Source organism: Salvelinus namaycush, chromosome 6 (assembly GCF_016432855.1).
Source record: "Salvelinus namaycush isolate Seneca chromosome 6, SaNama_1.0, whole genome shotgun sequence".
Taxonomy (NCBI): domain Eukaryota; kingdom Metazoa; phylum Chordata; class Actinopteri; order Salmoniformes; family Salmonidae; genus Salvelinus; species Salvelinus namaycush.
The window spans coordinates 52125125-52141556 of record NC_052312.1 but is presented as its reverse complement, the minus strand read 5'-3'; the positions used below and the strand labels follow the sequence as shown (position 1 = coordinate 52141556).

The 16432-nt window shown below is 53.6% G+C and overlaps 1 protein-coding gene across 1 annotated transcript in view; it reads left to right on the top strand.

Moving 5' to 3' along the window:
• The window catches only part of LOC120049183 (rho GTPase-activating protein 8-like), a 105750-nt gene extending 91793 nt beyond the window's left edge, over window positions 1-13957 (top strand). The window contains exons 8-10 of the mRNA XM_038995411.1: window positions 550-678; window positions 2110-2213; window positions 13585-13957. Of these exons, the coding sequence (XP_038851339.1) occupies window positions 550-678; window positions 2110-2213; window positions 13585-13782 (431 nt within the window). The 3' untranslated portion in view covers window positions 13783-13957. The remainder of the gene's footprint in view (window positions 1-549; window positions 679-2109; window positions 2214-13584) is intronic.
• The last annotated feature ends 2475 nt before the right edge of the window (window positions 13958-16432 follow it).

Sequence of the window (16432 nt, the reverse complement as noted above, 5' to 3'; positions counted from 1 at the left end):
CTTTGTCCTCCTCAGGGAAGCTTAGTTAGTCTGTTATCAGGTCTCTGTGTCTCCTCCTCAGGGAAGCTCATTTAGTCTGTTATCGGGTCTCTGTTTCTCCTCCTCAGGGAAGCTTATTTAATCTGTTATCAGGTCTCTGTTTCTCCTCCTCAGGGAAGCTCAGTTAGTCTGTTATCAGGTCTCTGTGTCTCCTCCTCAGGGAAGCGCAGTTAGTCTGTTATCAGGTCTCTGTCTCTCCTCAGGGAAGCTCAGTTAGTCTGTTATCAGGTCTCTGTGTCTCCTCCTCAGGGAAGCTCAGTTAGTCTGTTATCAGGTCTCTGTCTCTCCTCCTCAGGGAAGCTCAGTTAGTCTGTTTATCAGGTCTATGTGTCTCCTCCTCAGGGAAGCTCAGCTAGTCTGTTATCAGGTCTCTGTCTCTCCTCCTCAGGGAAGCTCAGTTAGTCTGTTATCAGGTCTCTCTCCTCCTCAGGGAAGCTCAGTTAGTCTGTTATCAGGTCTCTCTCCTCCTCAGGGAAGCTCAGTCTGTTATCAGGTCTCTCTCCTCCTCAGGGAAGCCAGTGGTGTTCGAGCAGTATGGAGACATCCATGTGCCTGCTGTCATCCTGAAGACCTTCCTCAGAGAGCTACCTGAACCCCTGCTCACCTTCCCCCTCTACCGCCAGATACAGGACATAGTCCGTAAGTACATGTGCCTGCCGAGGCTTTAGCTCAGCAGGCTAACACAATGTTGTGACACGTAGGACACGGGTCCAATAAAAAAGTGTTTTTCTAGAGTTCTCTGTCAGGGTTAGGGTTAGCAAGAGCAACATCATTGATGTATACAGAGAAAAGAGTCGACCCAAGAATTGAACCCTGTGGCACCCCCATAGAGACTGCCAGAGGTCCGGACAACAGGCCCTCCGATTTGACATACTGAACTCTGTCTGAGAAGTAGTTGGTGAACCAGGCGAGGGCTACTAATAGGGATTGCAATAATTTCGGCAGATCATTTTAGAAAGAGAGGGTCCAGATTGTCTATCCCAGCTGATTTGTAGGGATACAGATTTTGCAGCTCTTTCAGAACATCAGCTGTCTGGATTTGTGTGAAGGAGAAGCGGGGGGGGGGGGGGGGCTTGGGCAAGTTTCTGCAGGGGGTGCAGAGCTGTTGGCCCGGGGTTGGGGTAGCCAGGTGGAAAGCATGGCCAGCCATAGAAAAATGCTTATTGAAATTATCGATTATCGTGGATTTATCGGTGGTGAAAGTGTTTCCTATCTTCAGAGCAGTGGGCAGCTGGGAGGAGGTGCTCTTATTCTCCATGGACTTTACAGTGTCCCAGAACCTTTTGGGAATTAGTGCTGCAGGATGCACATTTCTGTTTGAAAAAGCTAGCCTTTGCTTTCCTAACTGCTTGAGTATACTGGTTCCTGACTTCCTGGAAAAGTTGCATATCGCGGGGGGCTATTCGATGCTAATTCAGTACGCCACAGGATGTTTTTGTGCTGGTCAAGGGCAGTCTGGGGTGAACCAAGGGCTATATCTGTTCTTATTTGTACATTTTTTGAAAGGGGCATGCTTATTTAAGATGGTGAGGAAAGCACTTTTAAAGAGCAACCAGGCATCCTCTACTGACGGGATGAGGTTAATATCCTTCCAGGATACCCGGGCCAGGTCGATTAGAAAGGCCTGCTCGCTGAAGTGTTTTAGGGAGCGTTTGACAGTGATGAGGGGTGGTCGTTTGACCGCAGACCCCTAACGGACGCAGGCAATGAGGCAGTGATCGCTGAGATCTTGGTTGAAGACAGCAGAGGTGTATTTAGAGGGCAAGTTGGTCAGGATGAGGGTGCCCATGGTTACGGATTTAGGGTTGTACCTGGTAGGTTCCTTGATCATTTGTGTGAGATTGAGGGCGTCTAGCTTAGATTGTAGGACGGCCGGGGTGTTAAGCATGTCCCAGTTTAGGACAAGATTGGAATTCAAATCTCCAGATCCCAGACCATTGTGAAGTAGGAAACCTGCATCAATTGCCCAACTTCCTGAATTGGGTCACATATGAAACAGACTGGGTCACCACGGTCTATCGAGAACCTCAACATGCATTGTAATGTGTGACATACAGCTTGTTGTTCCAGGAGTGGAGAGCAGTCTACGAGTGAGCACCTGTAAACACATCCTAGAGAGTCTTCCAGAACACAACTACATGGTGTTGAAGTACCTGCTCTGTTTCCTGAACATGGTAACAACACCGCACGGCAACACACAACGCCGCACGGCGACACACAACACCGCACGGCGACACACAACACCGCACGGCAACACACAACGCCGCACGGCAACACACAACACCGCACGGCAGCACACATGACACAACACCGCACGGCAACACACAACACCGCACGGCAACACACAACACCGCACGGCAACACACAACACCGCACGGCAACACACAACACCGCACGGCGACACACAACACCGCACGGCGACACACAACACCGCACGGCGACACACAACACCGCACGGCGACACACAACACCGCACGACGACACACAACACCGCACGGCGACACACAACACCGCACGGCGACACACAACACCGCACGGCGACACACAACACCGCACGGCGACACACAACACCGCACGGCAACACACAACACCGCACGGCAACACACAACATGACACAACACCGCACGGCAACACACAACATGACACAACACCGCACGGCAACACACAACATGACACAACACCGCACGGCAACACACAACATGACACAACACCGCACGGCAACACACAACACCGCACGGCAACACACAACATGACACAACACCGCACGGCAACACACAACACCGCACGGCAACACACAACGCCGCACGGCAACACACAACACCGCACGGCGACACACAACGCCGCACGGCGACACACAACACCGCACGGCAACACACAACATGACACAACACCGCACGGCGACACACAACACCGCACGGCAACACACAACATGACACAACACCGCACGGCAACACACAACATGACACAACACCGCACGGCGACACACAACACCGCACGGCAACACACAACATGACACAACACCGCACGGCAACACACAACATGACACAACACCGCACGGCAACACACAACATGACACAACACCGCACGGCAACACACAACACCGCACGGCAACACACAACACCGCACGGCAACACACAACACCGCACGGCAACACACAACATGACACAACACCGCACGGCAACACACAACATGACACAACACCGCACGGCAACACACAAAACCGCACGGCAACACACAACATGACACAACACCGCACGGCAACACACAACACCACACAGCAACACACAACATGACACAACACCGCACGGCAACACACAACATGACACAACACCGCACGGCAACACACAACACCACACGGCAACACACAACATGACACAACACCGCACGGCAACACACAACATGACACAACACCGCACGGCAACACACAACATGACACAACACCGCACGGCAACACACAACACCACACGGCAACACACAACATGACACAACACCACACGGCAACACACAACATGACACAACACCGCACGGCAACACACAACACCACACGGCAACACACAACATGACACAACACCACACGGCAACACACAACATGACACAACACCGCACGGCAACACACAACATGACACAACACCGCACGGCAACACACAACACCGCACGGCAACACACAACATGACACAACACCGCACGGCAACACACAACACCGCACGGCAACACACAACATGACACAACACCGCACGGCAACACACAACATGACACAACACCGCACGGCAACACACAACATGACACAACACCGCACGGCAACACACAACATGACACAACACCGCACGGCAACACACAACACCGCACGGCAACACACAACATGACACAACACCGCACGGCAACACACAACACCGCACGGCAACACACAACATGACACAACACCGCACGGCAACACACAACACCACACGGCAACACACAACATGACACAACACCGCACGACAACACACAACACCGCACGGCAACACACAACACCGCACGGCAACACACAACACCGCACGGCAACACACAACATGACACAACACCGCACGGCAACACACAACATGACACAACACCGCACGGCAACACACAACATGACACAACACCGCACGGCAACACACAACATGACACAACACCGCACGGCGACACACATGACACAACACCGCACGACAACACACAACATGACACAACACCGCACGACAACACACAACATGACACAACACCGCACGGCAACACACAACACCGCACGGCAACACACAACATGACACAACACCGCACGGCGACACACAACACCGCACGGCAACACACATGACACAACACCGCACGGCAACACACAACACCGCACGGCAACACACAACATGACACAACACCGCACGGCAACACACAACACCGCACGGCAACACACAACACCGCACGGCAACACACAACATGACACAACACCGCACGGCAACACACAACATGACACAACACCGCACGGCAACACACAACACCGCACGGCAACACACAACATGACACAACACCGCACGGCAACACACAACATGACACACCACCGCACGGCAACACACAACATGACACAACACCGCACGGCAACACACAACACCGCACGGCAACACACAACATGACACAACACCGCACGGCAACACACAACATGACACACCACCGCACGGCAACACACAACACCGCACGGCAACACAACATGACACAACACCGCACGGCAACACACAACACCGCACGGCAACACACAACATGACACAACACCGCACGGCAACACACAACACCGCACGGCAACACACAACACCGCACGACAACACACAACACCGCACGGCAACACACAACACCGCACGGCAACACACAACACCGCACGGCAACACACAACATGACACAACACCGCACGGCAACACACAACATGACACAACACCGCACGGCAACACACAACATGACACAACACCGCACGGCGACACACAACATGACACAACACCGCACGACAACACACAACATGACACAACACCGCACGACAACACACAACATGACACAACACCGCACGGCAACACACAACACCGCACGGCAACACACAACATGACACAACACCGCACGGCGACACACAACACCGCACGGCAACACACATGACACAACACCGCACGGCAACACACAACACCGCACGGCAACACACAACATGACACAACACCGCACGGCAACACACAACACCGCACGGCAACACACAACACCGCACGGCAACACACAACATGACACAACACCGCACGGCAACACACAACATGACACACCACCGCACGGCAACACACAACACCGCACGGCAACACACAACATGACACAACACCGCACGGCAACACACAACACCGCACGGCAACACACAACATGACACAACACCGCACGGCAACACACAACACCGCACGGCAACACACAACATGACACAACACCGCACGGCAACACACAACACCGCACGACAACACCGCACGGCAACACGCAACGCCGCACGGCAACACGCAACGCCGCACGGCAACACGCAACGCCGCACGGCAACACGCAACGCCGCACGGCAACACGCAACGCCGCACGGCAACAGGCAACGCCGCACGGCAACACGCAACGCCGCACGGCAACACACAACGCCGCACGGCAACACACAACGCCGCACGGCAACAGGCAACGCCGCACGGCAACACACAACGCCGCACGGCAACACACAACGCCGCACGGCAACAGGCAACGCCGCACGGCAACACACAGCAACATAGTGCTCATTATCCTCCTATCACGTTCAACAGGCTGATGTTCTGGCTGATGTACCGCTCGGATCAGAACCACATCATTAAAACAGATCATCATTATCCTCCTATCACGTTCAACAGGCTGATGTACCGCTCGGATCAGAACCACATCATTAAAACAGATCATCGTTATCCTCCTATCACGTTCAACAGGCTGATGTACCGCTCGGATCAGAACCACATCATTAAAACAGATCATCGTTATCCTCCTATCACGTTCAACAGGCTGATGTACCGCTCTGATCAGAACCACATCATTAAAACAGAACATCATTATCCTCCTATCACGTTCAACAGGCTGATGTACCGCTCTGATCAGAACCACATCATTAAAACAGATCATCATTATCCTCCTATCACGTTCAACAGGCTGATGTACCGCTCGGATCAGAACCACATCATTAAAACAGAACATCTCCAGAATACAACCCAACAGCCATAACTTCTCAAAGGCCTTTGTTCTTCATATGAAGGCAGACTCTCTTTACACAATGTAATGTCCTTAAGATACGACATCTCAAAGCCCGCTGAATAAATATTCATGAAAATGCCTGTTTTTCTTTGGGAGGGGGGGGGGGGGGGGCTGTAAAACCAAATGCACCGCTATATTAATGCCGTGTAGACATTTTAGAAAAGGCCTGACCAACAGAAACAGACCACTACAATAATATTCCACTGTTGAGAGAAATCAAACCCACTTCCCCTTTTCTCCCATGTGAAATGCTGAGGTTTCAATTGTAGAAACTCCTCCGTTCACACTGACCTTAACTAACCAGCCATAACCAGAACTAACCCACAAGGCCTCGGACAGGAAGACTGGAGGCGTGTCCCTAACAGCACCCTGGCCCCTATATAGTGCACTACCTTTGACCAGGAGGCCCATAGGGAATAGGGATCCGTTTGGGACGAGGGCTATCTCTGATCCAGATTGTAAGGACTCCCAGGCTATGTAATAAAGTTCTCCAATAGACAGAATAATACTGAGCTTCACTCTCTGAGACTTTACATTCACTTCCCATGTTAATATAATGCTGAGTTTCACTCTCTGGGACTTTACATTCACTTCCCATGTTAATATAATGCTGAGTTTCACTCTCTGGGACTTTACATTCACTTCCCATGTTAATATAATGCTGAGCTTCACTCTCTGGGACTTTACATTCACTTCCCATGTTAATATAATGCTGAGTTTCACTCTCTGGGACTTTACGTTCACTTCCCATGTTAATATAATGCTGAGCTTCACTCTCTGGGACTTTACGTTCACTTCCCATGTTAATATAATACTGAGCTTCACTCTCTGGGACTTTACGTTCACTTCCCATGTTAATATAATGCTGAGTTTCACTCTCTGGGACTTTACGTTCACTTCCCATGTTAATATAATGCTGAGTTTCACTCTCTGGGACTTTACATTCACTTCCCATGTTAATATAATGCTGAGCTTCACTCTCTGGGACTTTACATTCACTTCCCATGTTAATATAATACTGAGCTTCACTCTCTGGGACTTTACGTTCACTTCCCATGTTAATATAATGCTGAGTTTCACTCTCTGGGACTTTACATTCACTTCCCATGTTAATATAATGCTGAGCTTCACTCTCTGGGACTTTACATTGACTTCCCATGTTAATATAATGCTGAGTTTCACTCTCTGGGACTTTACATTCACTTCCCATGTTAATATAATGCTGAGCTTCACTCTCTGGGACTTTACATTCACTTCCCATGTTAATATAATGCTGAGTTTCACTCTCTGGGACTTTACATTCACTTCCCATGTTAATATAATGCTGAGTTTCACTCTCTGGGACTTTACGTTCACTTCCCATGTTAATATAATGCTGAGTTTCACTCTCTGGGACTTTACATTCACTTCCCATGTTAATATAATGCTGAGTTTCACTCTCTGGGACTTTACGTTCACTTCCCATGTTAATATAATGCTGAGTTTCACTCTCTGGGACTTTACATTCACTTCCCATGTTAATATAATACTGAGCTTCACTCTCTGGGACTTTACATTCACTTCCCATGTTAATATAATGCTGAGCTTCACTCTCTGGGACTTTACATTCACTTCCCATGTTAATATAATGCTGAGCTTCACTCTCTGGGACTTTACGTTCACTTCCCATGTTAATATAATGCTGAGCTTCACTCTCTGGGACTTTACGTTCACTTCCCATGTTAATATAATACTGAGCTTCCCTCTCTTGGACTTTACGTTCACTTCCCATGTTAATATAATGCTGAGCTTCACTCTCTGGGACTTTACGTTCACTTCCCATGTTAATATAATGCTGAGTTTCACTCTCTGGGACTTTACATTCACTTCCCATGTTAATATAATACTGAGTTTCACTCTCTGGGACTTTATATTCACTTCCCATGTTAATATAATGCTGAGCTTCACTCTCTGGGACTTTACATTCACTTCCCATGTTAATATAATGCTGAGTTTCACTCTCTGGGACTTTACGTTCACTTCCCATGTTAATATAATGCAGAGTTTCACTCTCTGTGACTTTACGTTCACTTCCCATGTTAATATAATGCTGAGTTTCACTCTCTGGGACTTTACGTTCACTTCCCATGTTAATATAATGCTGAGTTTCACTCTCTGGGACTTTACGTTCACTTCCCATGTTAATATAATACTGAGCTTCACTCTCTGGGACTTTACGTTCACTTCCCATGTTAATATAATGCTGAGTTTCACTCTCTGGGACTTTACATTCACTTCCCATGTTAATATAATACTGAGTTTCACTCTCTGAGACTTTACGTTCACTTCCCATGTTAATATAATGCTGAGCTTCACTCTCTGGGACTTTACATTCACTTCCCATGTTAATATAATGCTGAGCTTCACTCTCTGGGACTTTACGTTCACTTCCCATGTTAATATAATGCTGAGCTTCACTCTCTGGGACTTTACATTCACTTCCCATGTTAATATAATGCTGAGCTTCACTCTCTGGGACTTTATATTCACTTCCCATGTTAATATAATGCTGAGCTTCACTCTCTGGGACTTTATATTCACTTCCCATGTTAATATAATGCTGAGTTTCACTCTCTGGGACTTTACATTCACTTCCCATGTTAATATAATGCTGAGCTTCACTCTCTGGGACTTTACATTCACTTCCCATGTTAATATGATGCTGAGTTTCACTCTCTGGGACTTTACATTCACTTCCCATGTTAATATAATACTGAGTTTCACTCTCTGGGACTTTATATTCACTTCCCATGTTAATATAATGCTGAGCTTCACTCTCTGGGACTTTACATTGACTTCCCATGTTAATATGATGCTGAGTTTCACTCTCTGGGACTTTACGTTCACTTCCCATGTTAATATGATGCTGATTGTCTGTAACTCGCAGGTTAATATGGTGAGACTGTATTAGACTGTATCATCTAGTCAGATCTGTCCTGGGTGCTGTTGGACTGGTTATCAGACCGGGCCGACTGGGGATTGGTTATCAGACCGGGCCGACTGGGGATTGGTTATCAGACCGGGCCGACTGGGGATTGGTTATCAGACCGGGCCGACTGGGGACTGGTTATCAGACCGGGCCGACTGGGGACTGGTTATCAGACCGGGCCGACTGGGGACTGGTTATCAGACCGGGCCGACTGGGGACTGGTTATCAGACCGGGCCGACTGGGGACTGGTTATCAGACCGGGCCGACGGGGGACTGGTTATCAGACCGGGCCGACGGGGGACTGGTTATCAGACCGGGCCGACGGGGGACTGGTTATCAGACCGGGCCGACGGGGGACTGGTTATCAGACCGGGCCGACGGGGGACTGGTTATCAGACCGGGCCGACGGGGGACTGGTTATCAGACCGGGCCGACGGGGGACTGGTTATCAGACCGGGCCGACGGGGGACTGGTTATCAGACCGGGCCGACGGGGGACTGGTTATCAGACCGGGCCGACGGGGGACTGGTTATCAGACCGGGCCGACGGGGGACTGGTTATCAGACCGGGCCGACTGTGGACTGGTTATCAGACCGGGCCGACTGTGGACTGGTTATCAGACCGGGCCGACTGTGGACCGGTTATCAGACCGGGCCGACTGTGGACCGGTTATCAGACCGGGCCGACTGTGGACCGGTTATCAGACCGGGCCGACTGTGGACCGGTTATCAGACCGGGCCGACTGTGGACCGGTTATCAGACCGGGCCGACTGTGGACCGGTTATCAGACCGGGCCGACTGTGGACGGGTTATCAGACCGGGCCGACTGTGGACGGGTTATCAGACCGGGCCGACTGTGGACGGGTTATCAGACCGGGCCGACTGTGGACGGGTTATCAGACCGGGCCGACGGGTTATCAGACCGGGCCGACGGGTTATCAGACCGGGCCGACGGGTTATCAGACCGGGCCGACGGGTTATCAGACCGGGCCGACGGGTTATCAGACCGGGCCGACGGGTTATCAGACCGGGCCGACGGGTTATCAGACCGGGCCGACGGGTTATCAGACCGGGCCGACTGGGGACTGGTTATCAGACCGGGCCGACTGGGGACTGGTTATCAGACCGGGCCGACTGGGGACTGGTTATCAGACCGGGCCGACTGGGGACTGGTTATCAGACCGGGCCGACTGGGGACTGGTTATCAGACCGGGCCGACGGGGGACTGGTTATCAGACCGGGCCGACGGGGGACTGGTTATCAGACCGGGCCGACGGGGGACTGGTTATCAGACCGGGCCGACGGGGGACTGGTTATCAGACCGGGCCGACGGGGGACTGGTTATCAGACCGGGCCGACGGGGGACTGGTTATCAGACCGGGCCGACGGGGGACTGGTTATCAGACCGGGCCGACGGGGGACCGGTTATCAGACCGGGCCGACGGGGGACCGGTTATCAGACCGGGCCGACGGGGGACCGGTTATCAGACCGGGCCGACGGGGGACCGGTTATCAGACCGGGCCGACTGTGGACCGGTTATCAGACCGGGCCGACTGTGGACCGGTTATCAGACCGGGCCGACTGTGGACCGGTTATCAGACCGGGCCGACTGTGGACCGGTTATCAGACCGGGCCGACTGTGGACCGGTTATCAGACCGGGCCGACTGTGGACCGGTTATCAGACCGGGCCGACTGTGGACCGGTTATCAGACCGGGCCGACTGTGGACGGGTTATCAGACCGGGCCGACTGTGGACGGGTTATCAGACCGGGCCGACTGTGGACGGGTTATCAGACCGGGCCGACGGGTTATCAGACCGGGCCGACGGGTTATCAGACCGGGCCGACGGGTTATCAGACCGGGCCGACGGGTTATCAGACCGGGCCGACTGGGGACTGGTTATCAGACCGGGCCGACTGGGGACTGGTTATCAGACCGGGCCGACTGGGGACTGGTTATCAGACCGGGCCGACTGGGGACTGGTTATCAGACCGGGCCGACTGGGGACTGGTTATCAGACCGGGCCGACTGGGGACTGGTTATCAGACCGGGCCGACTGGGGACTGGTTATCAGACCGGGCCGACTGGGGACTGGTTATCAGACCGGGCCGACGGGGGACTGGTTATCAGACCGGGCCGACGGGGGACTGGTTATCAGACCGGGCCGACGGGGGACTGGTTATCAGACCGGGCCGACGGGGGACTGGTTATCAGACCGGGCCGACGGGTTATCGGACCGGGCCGACTGGGGACTGGTTATCAGACCGGGCCGACTGGGGACTGGTTATCAGACCGGGCCGACGGGGGACTGGTTATCAGACCGGGCCGACGGGGGACTGGTTATCAGACCGGGCCGACGGGGGACTGGTTATCAGACCGGGCCGACGGGGGACTGGTTATCAGACCGGGCCGACGGGTTATCGGACCGGGCCGACTGGGGACTGGTTATCAGACCGGGCCGACTGGGGACTGGTTATCAGACCGGGCCGACTGGGGACTGGTTATCAGACCGGGCCGACGGGTTATCAGACCGGGCCGACTGGGGACTGGTTATCAGACCGGGGGGACGGGTTATCAGACCGGGCCGACGGGTTATTAGACCGGGCCGACGGGTTATCAGACCGGGCCGACGGGTTATCAGACCGGGCCGACTGGGGACTAGTTATCAGACCGGGGCCGACGGGGGGCTGGTTATCAGACCGGGCCGACGGGTTATCAGACCGGGCCGACGGGGGGGACTGGTTATCAGACCGGGGCCGACTGGGGACTGGTTATCAGACCGGGGCCGACTGGGGACTGGTTATCAGACCGGGGCCGACTGGGGACTGGTTATCAGACCGGGCCGACTGGGGACTGATTATCAGACCGGGCCGACTGGGGACTGATTATCAGACCGGGCCGACTGGGGACTGGTTATCAGACCGGGCCGACTGGGGACTGGTTATCAGACCGGGCCGACGGGTTATCAGACCGGGCCGACTGGGGACTGGTTATCAGACCGGGCCGACTGGGGACTGGTTATCAGACCGGGCCGACTGGGGACTGGTTATCAGACCGGGCCGACGGGTTATCAGACCGGGCCGACGGGTTATCAGACCGGGCCGACGGGTTATCAGACCGGGCCGACTGGGGACTGGTTATCAGACCGGGCCGACTGGGGACTGGTTATCAGACCGGGCCGACGGGGGACTGGTTATCAGACCGGGCCGACGGCTTATCAGACTGGGCCGACGGGTTATCAGACCGGGCCGACGGGTTATCAGACCGGGCCGACGGGTTATCAGACCGGGCCGACGGGTTATCAGACCGGGCCGACGGGTTATCAGACCGGGCCGACGGGTTATCAGACCGGGCCGACGGGTTATCAGACCGGGCCGACGGGGGGGGACTGGTTATCAGACCGGGGCCGACGGGGGGCTGGTTATCAGACCGGGCCGACGGGGGGCTGGTTATCAGACCGGGGCCGACGGGGGACTGGTTATCAGACCGGGGCCGACTGGGGACTGGTTATCAGACCGGGGCCGACTGGGGACTGGTTATCAGACCGGGGCCGACTGGGGACTGGTTATCAGACCGGGGCCGACTGGGGACTGGTTATCAGACCGGGGCCGACTGGGGACTGGTTATCAGACCGGGGCCGACTGGGGACTGGTTATCAGACCGGGGCCGACTGGGGACTGGTTATCAGACCGGGGCCGACTGGGGACTGGTTATCAGACCGGGGCCGACTGGGGACTGGTTATCAGACCGGGGCCGACTGGGGACTGGTTATCAGACCGGGGCCGACTGGGGACTGGTTATCAGACCGGGGCCGACTGGGGACTGGTTATCAGACCGGGGCCGACTGGGGACTGGTTATCAGACCGGGGCCGACTGGGGACTGGTTATCAGACCGGGCTGACGGGTTTATTAAAGGACTTTTTTGTGGATTAGCAGGCTTCTGTTCCGCCATGTAGTGTGTCAAACCAATAGGAGTAAATACATTCCTAGAATAACAGGTCACTCTGTTGTCACGTAAAACCACCTGTTGTCATACCGACAGGAATAACAGGCCTTCTGTTGTCATACCGATCATTAGGATGTTGCCATTTTATATGTGGACTAGGTTGAATGGCATTCATTCTGTTTAGTCAGGATCGTACTCTGGGATCCTTCTGACAGGTTGAATGGCAGGCATTCTGTTTAGTCAGGATCGTACTCTGGGGTCCTTCTGATAGGTTGAATGGCAGGCAGTCTGTTTAGTCAGGATCAAGTGTAAACACTTTCTCTCCCTCTTCCCCTCCCTCCTCCTCCTCCTCCAGGTCTCTCAGCAGAGTATCATCAACAAGATGTCTCCCTCCAACCTGGCTTGTGTGTTTGGTGTCAATCTGTCCTGGCCTTCTCAGGGCTCTGTCTCTCTGACATCTCTAACACCGCTCAACATCTTCACTGAGATCCTTATAGAACATTACCATACAGTCTTCAGCTCCCGCTGCCCACAAGCAGAGGTACTGCCCTGATACCAGCCCTGATACCAGCCCTGATACCAGCCCTGATACCAGCCCTGATACCAGCCCTGATACCAGCCCTGATACCAGCCCTGATACCAGCCCTGATACCTTCCCCGATACCTGCCCCCGATACCAGCCCCGATACCAGCCCCGATACCAGCCCCGATACCAGCCCCGATACCAGCCCCGATACCTGCCCCCGACACCAGCCCCCGATACCAGCCCCGATACCAGCCCCCGACACCAGCCCCCGACACCAGCCCCCGACACCAGCCCCCGATACCAGCCCCGATACCAGCCCCCGATACCAGCCCCCGATACCAGCCCCCGATACCAGCCCCCGACACCTGCCCCCGACACCTGCCCCCGACACCTGCCCCCGATACCAGCCCCCGATACCAGCCCCCGATACCTGCCCCCGACACCAGCCCCGATACCAGCCCCCGATACCAGCCCCCGATACCAGCCCCCGATACCAGCCCCCGATACCTGCCCCCGATACCAGCCCCGATACCTTCCCCGATACCAGCCCCGATACCTTCCCCGATACCAGCCCCCGATACCTGCCCCCGATACCAGCCCCCGATACCAGCCCCCGATACCAGCCCCGACACCTTCCCCGATACCAGCCCCAATACCAGCCCCGATACCTGCCCCCGATACCAGCCCCGATACCAGCCCCGATACCAGCCCCCGATACCAGCCCCGATACCTGCCCCCGATACCAGCCCCGATACCAGCCCCGATACCAGCCCCGATACCAGCCCCGATACCAGCCCCGATACCAGTCCCGATACCAGCCCCGATACCAGCCCCGATACCAGCCCCCGATACCAGCCCCGATACCAGCCCCGATACCAGCCCCGATACCAGCCCCCGATACCAGCCCCAATACCAGTCCCGATACCAGCCTCGATACCAGCCCCGATACCTGCCCCCGATACCAGCACAGCCCACCACCGCACGGACACGCTCCACTGCACAGCCCAACACCTTGCTACTCAACCCAAGAAAACAGACACGCTGTGATTGTCTACTGGGATGACCTGTTTTGAAGAATGTCCAACAAGATGGCTCCCAGAAATCTGTTCCTTTTCTTTCTCCTGTGACATAATCCAGTTTTGTTTTGGTACATGAGGAGTTGGAGATTAAAAGTCCTGACATATAGAGACTTGTGTGTTCTGTTAGACGTCTGCTCAGCCCACATGCCCACCACGCTCTATATACAGTATGTAATGTATATATTAACTACATATTCACACTATCAGTCACTATCCATGTAATGCCCACCACGCTCTATATACAGTATGTAATGTATATATTAACTATATATTCACACTATCAGTCACTATCCATGTAATTCCCACCGCACTCTTATAATGTGTTATAATGTTTGATCTGGTTTTTCAATGATGGACGAAACAGAAGCTAAAATCTATCTAATCCAACTTAATACATGGGAATGTGCACAGGCTTCATGATGATGGGGAGGAGGTATATGGTTGTTGAACACTTAAAGAGATTGTCAGCAGATTGTGGTTTTCCTGCTAGAGTTACATTTCAAAAAAGGAGAAGTAGAATATTTAAAGAGGAGCTGGGTTGGAGAGGTCTATACTGCCCCCTACTGTAGTAACAGCAGAGGTCTATACTGCCCCCTACTGTAGTAACAGCAGAGGTCTATACTGCCCCCTACTGTAGTAACAGCAGAGGTCTATGCTGCCCCCTACTGTAGTAACAGCAGAGGTCTATACTGCCCCCTACTGTAGTAACAGCAGAGGTCTATACTGCCCCCTACTGTAGTAACAGCAGAGGTCTATACTGCCCCCTACTGTAGTAACAGCAGAGGTCTATACTGCCCCCTACTGTAGTAACAGCAGAGGTCTATACTGCCCCCTACTGTAGTAACAGCAGAGGTCTATACTGCCCCCTACTGTAGTAACAGCAGAGGTCTTTACTGCCCCCTACTGTAGTAACAGCAGAGGTCTATGCTGCCCCCTACTGTAGTAACAGCAGAGGTCTATACTGCCCCCTACTGTAGTAACAGCAGAGGTCTATACTGCCCCCTACTGTAGTAACAGCAGAGGTCTATGCTGCCCCCTACTGTAGTAACAGCAGAGGTCTATACTGCCCCCTACTGTAGTAACAGCAGAGGTCTATACTGCCCCCTACTGTAGTAACAGCAGAGGTCTATACTGCCCCCTACTGTAGTCACAGCAGAGGTCTATACTGCCCCCTACTGTAGTCACAGCAGAGGTCTATACTGCCCCCTACTGTAGTAACAGCAGAGGTCTATACTGCCCCCTACTGTAGTAACAGCAGAGGTCTATACTGCCCCCTACTGTAGTAACAGCAGAGGTGTAGGTAGAGGTCTATACTGCCCCCTACTGTAGTAACAGCAGAGGTCTATACTGCCCCCTACTGTAGTAACAGCCGAGGTCTATACTGCCCCCTACTGTAGTAACAGCCGAGGTGTATACTGCCCCCTACTGTAGTAACAGCAGAGGTCTATACTGCCCCCTACTGTAGTAACAGCAGAGGTCTATGCTGCCCCCTACTGTAGTAACAGCAGAGGTCTATACTGCCCCCTACTGTAGTAACAGCAGAGGTCTATACTGCCCCCTACTGTAGTAACAGCAGAGGTCTATACTGCCCCCTACTG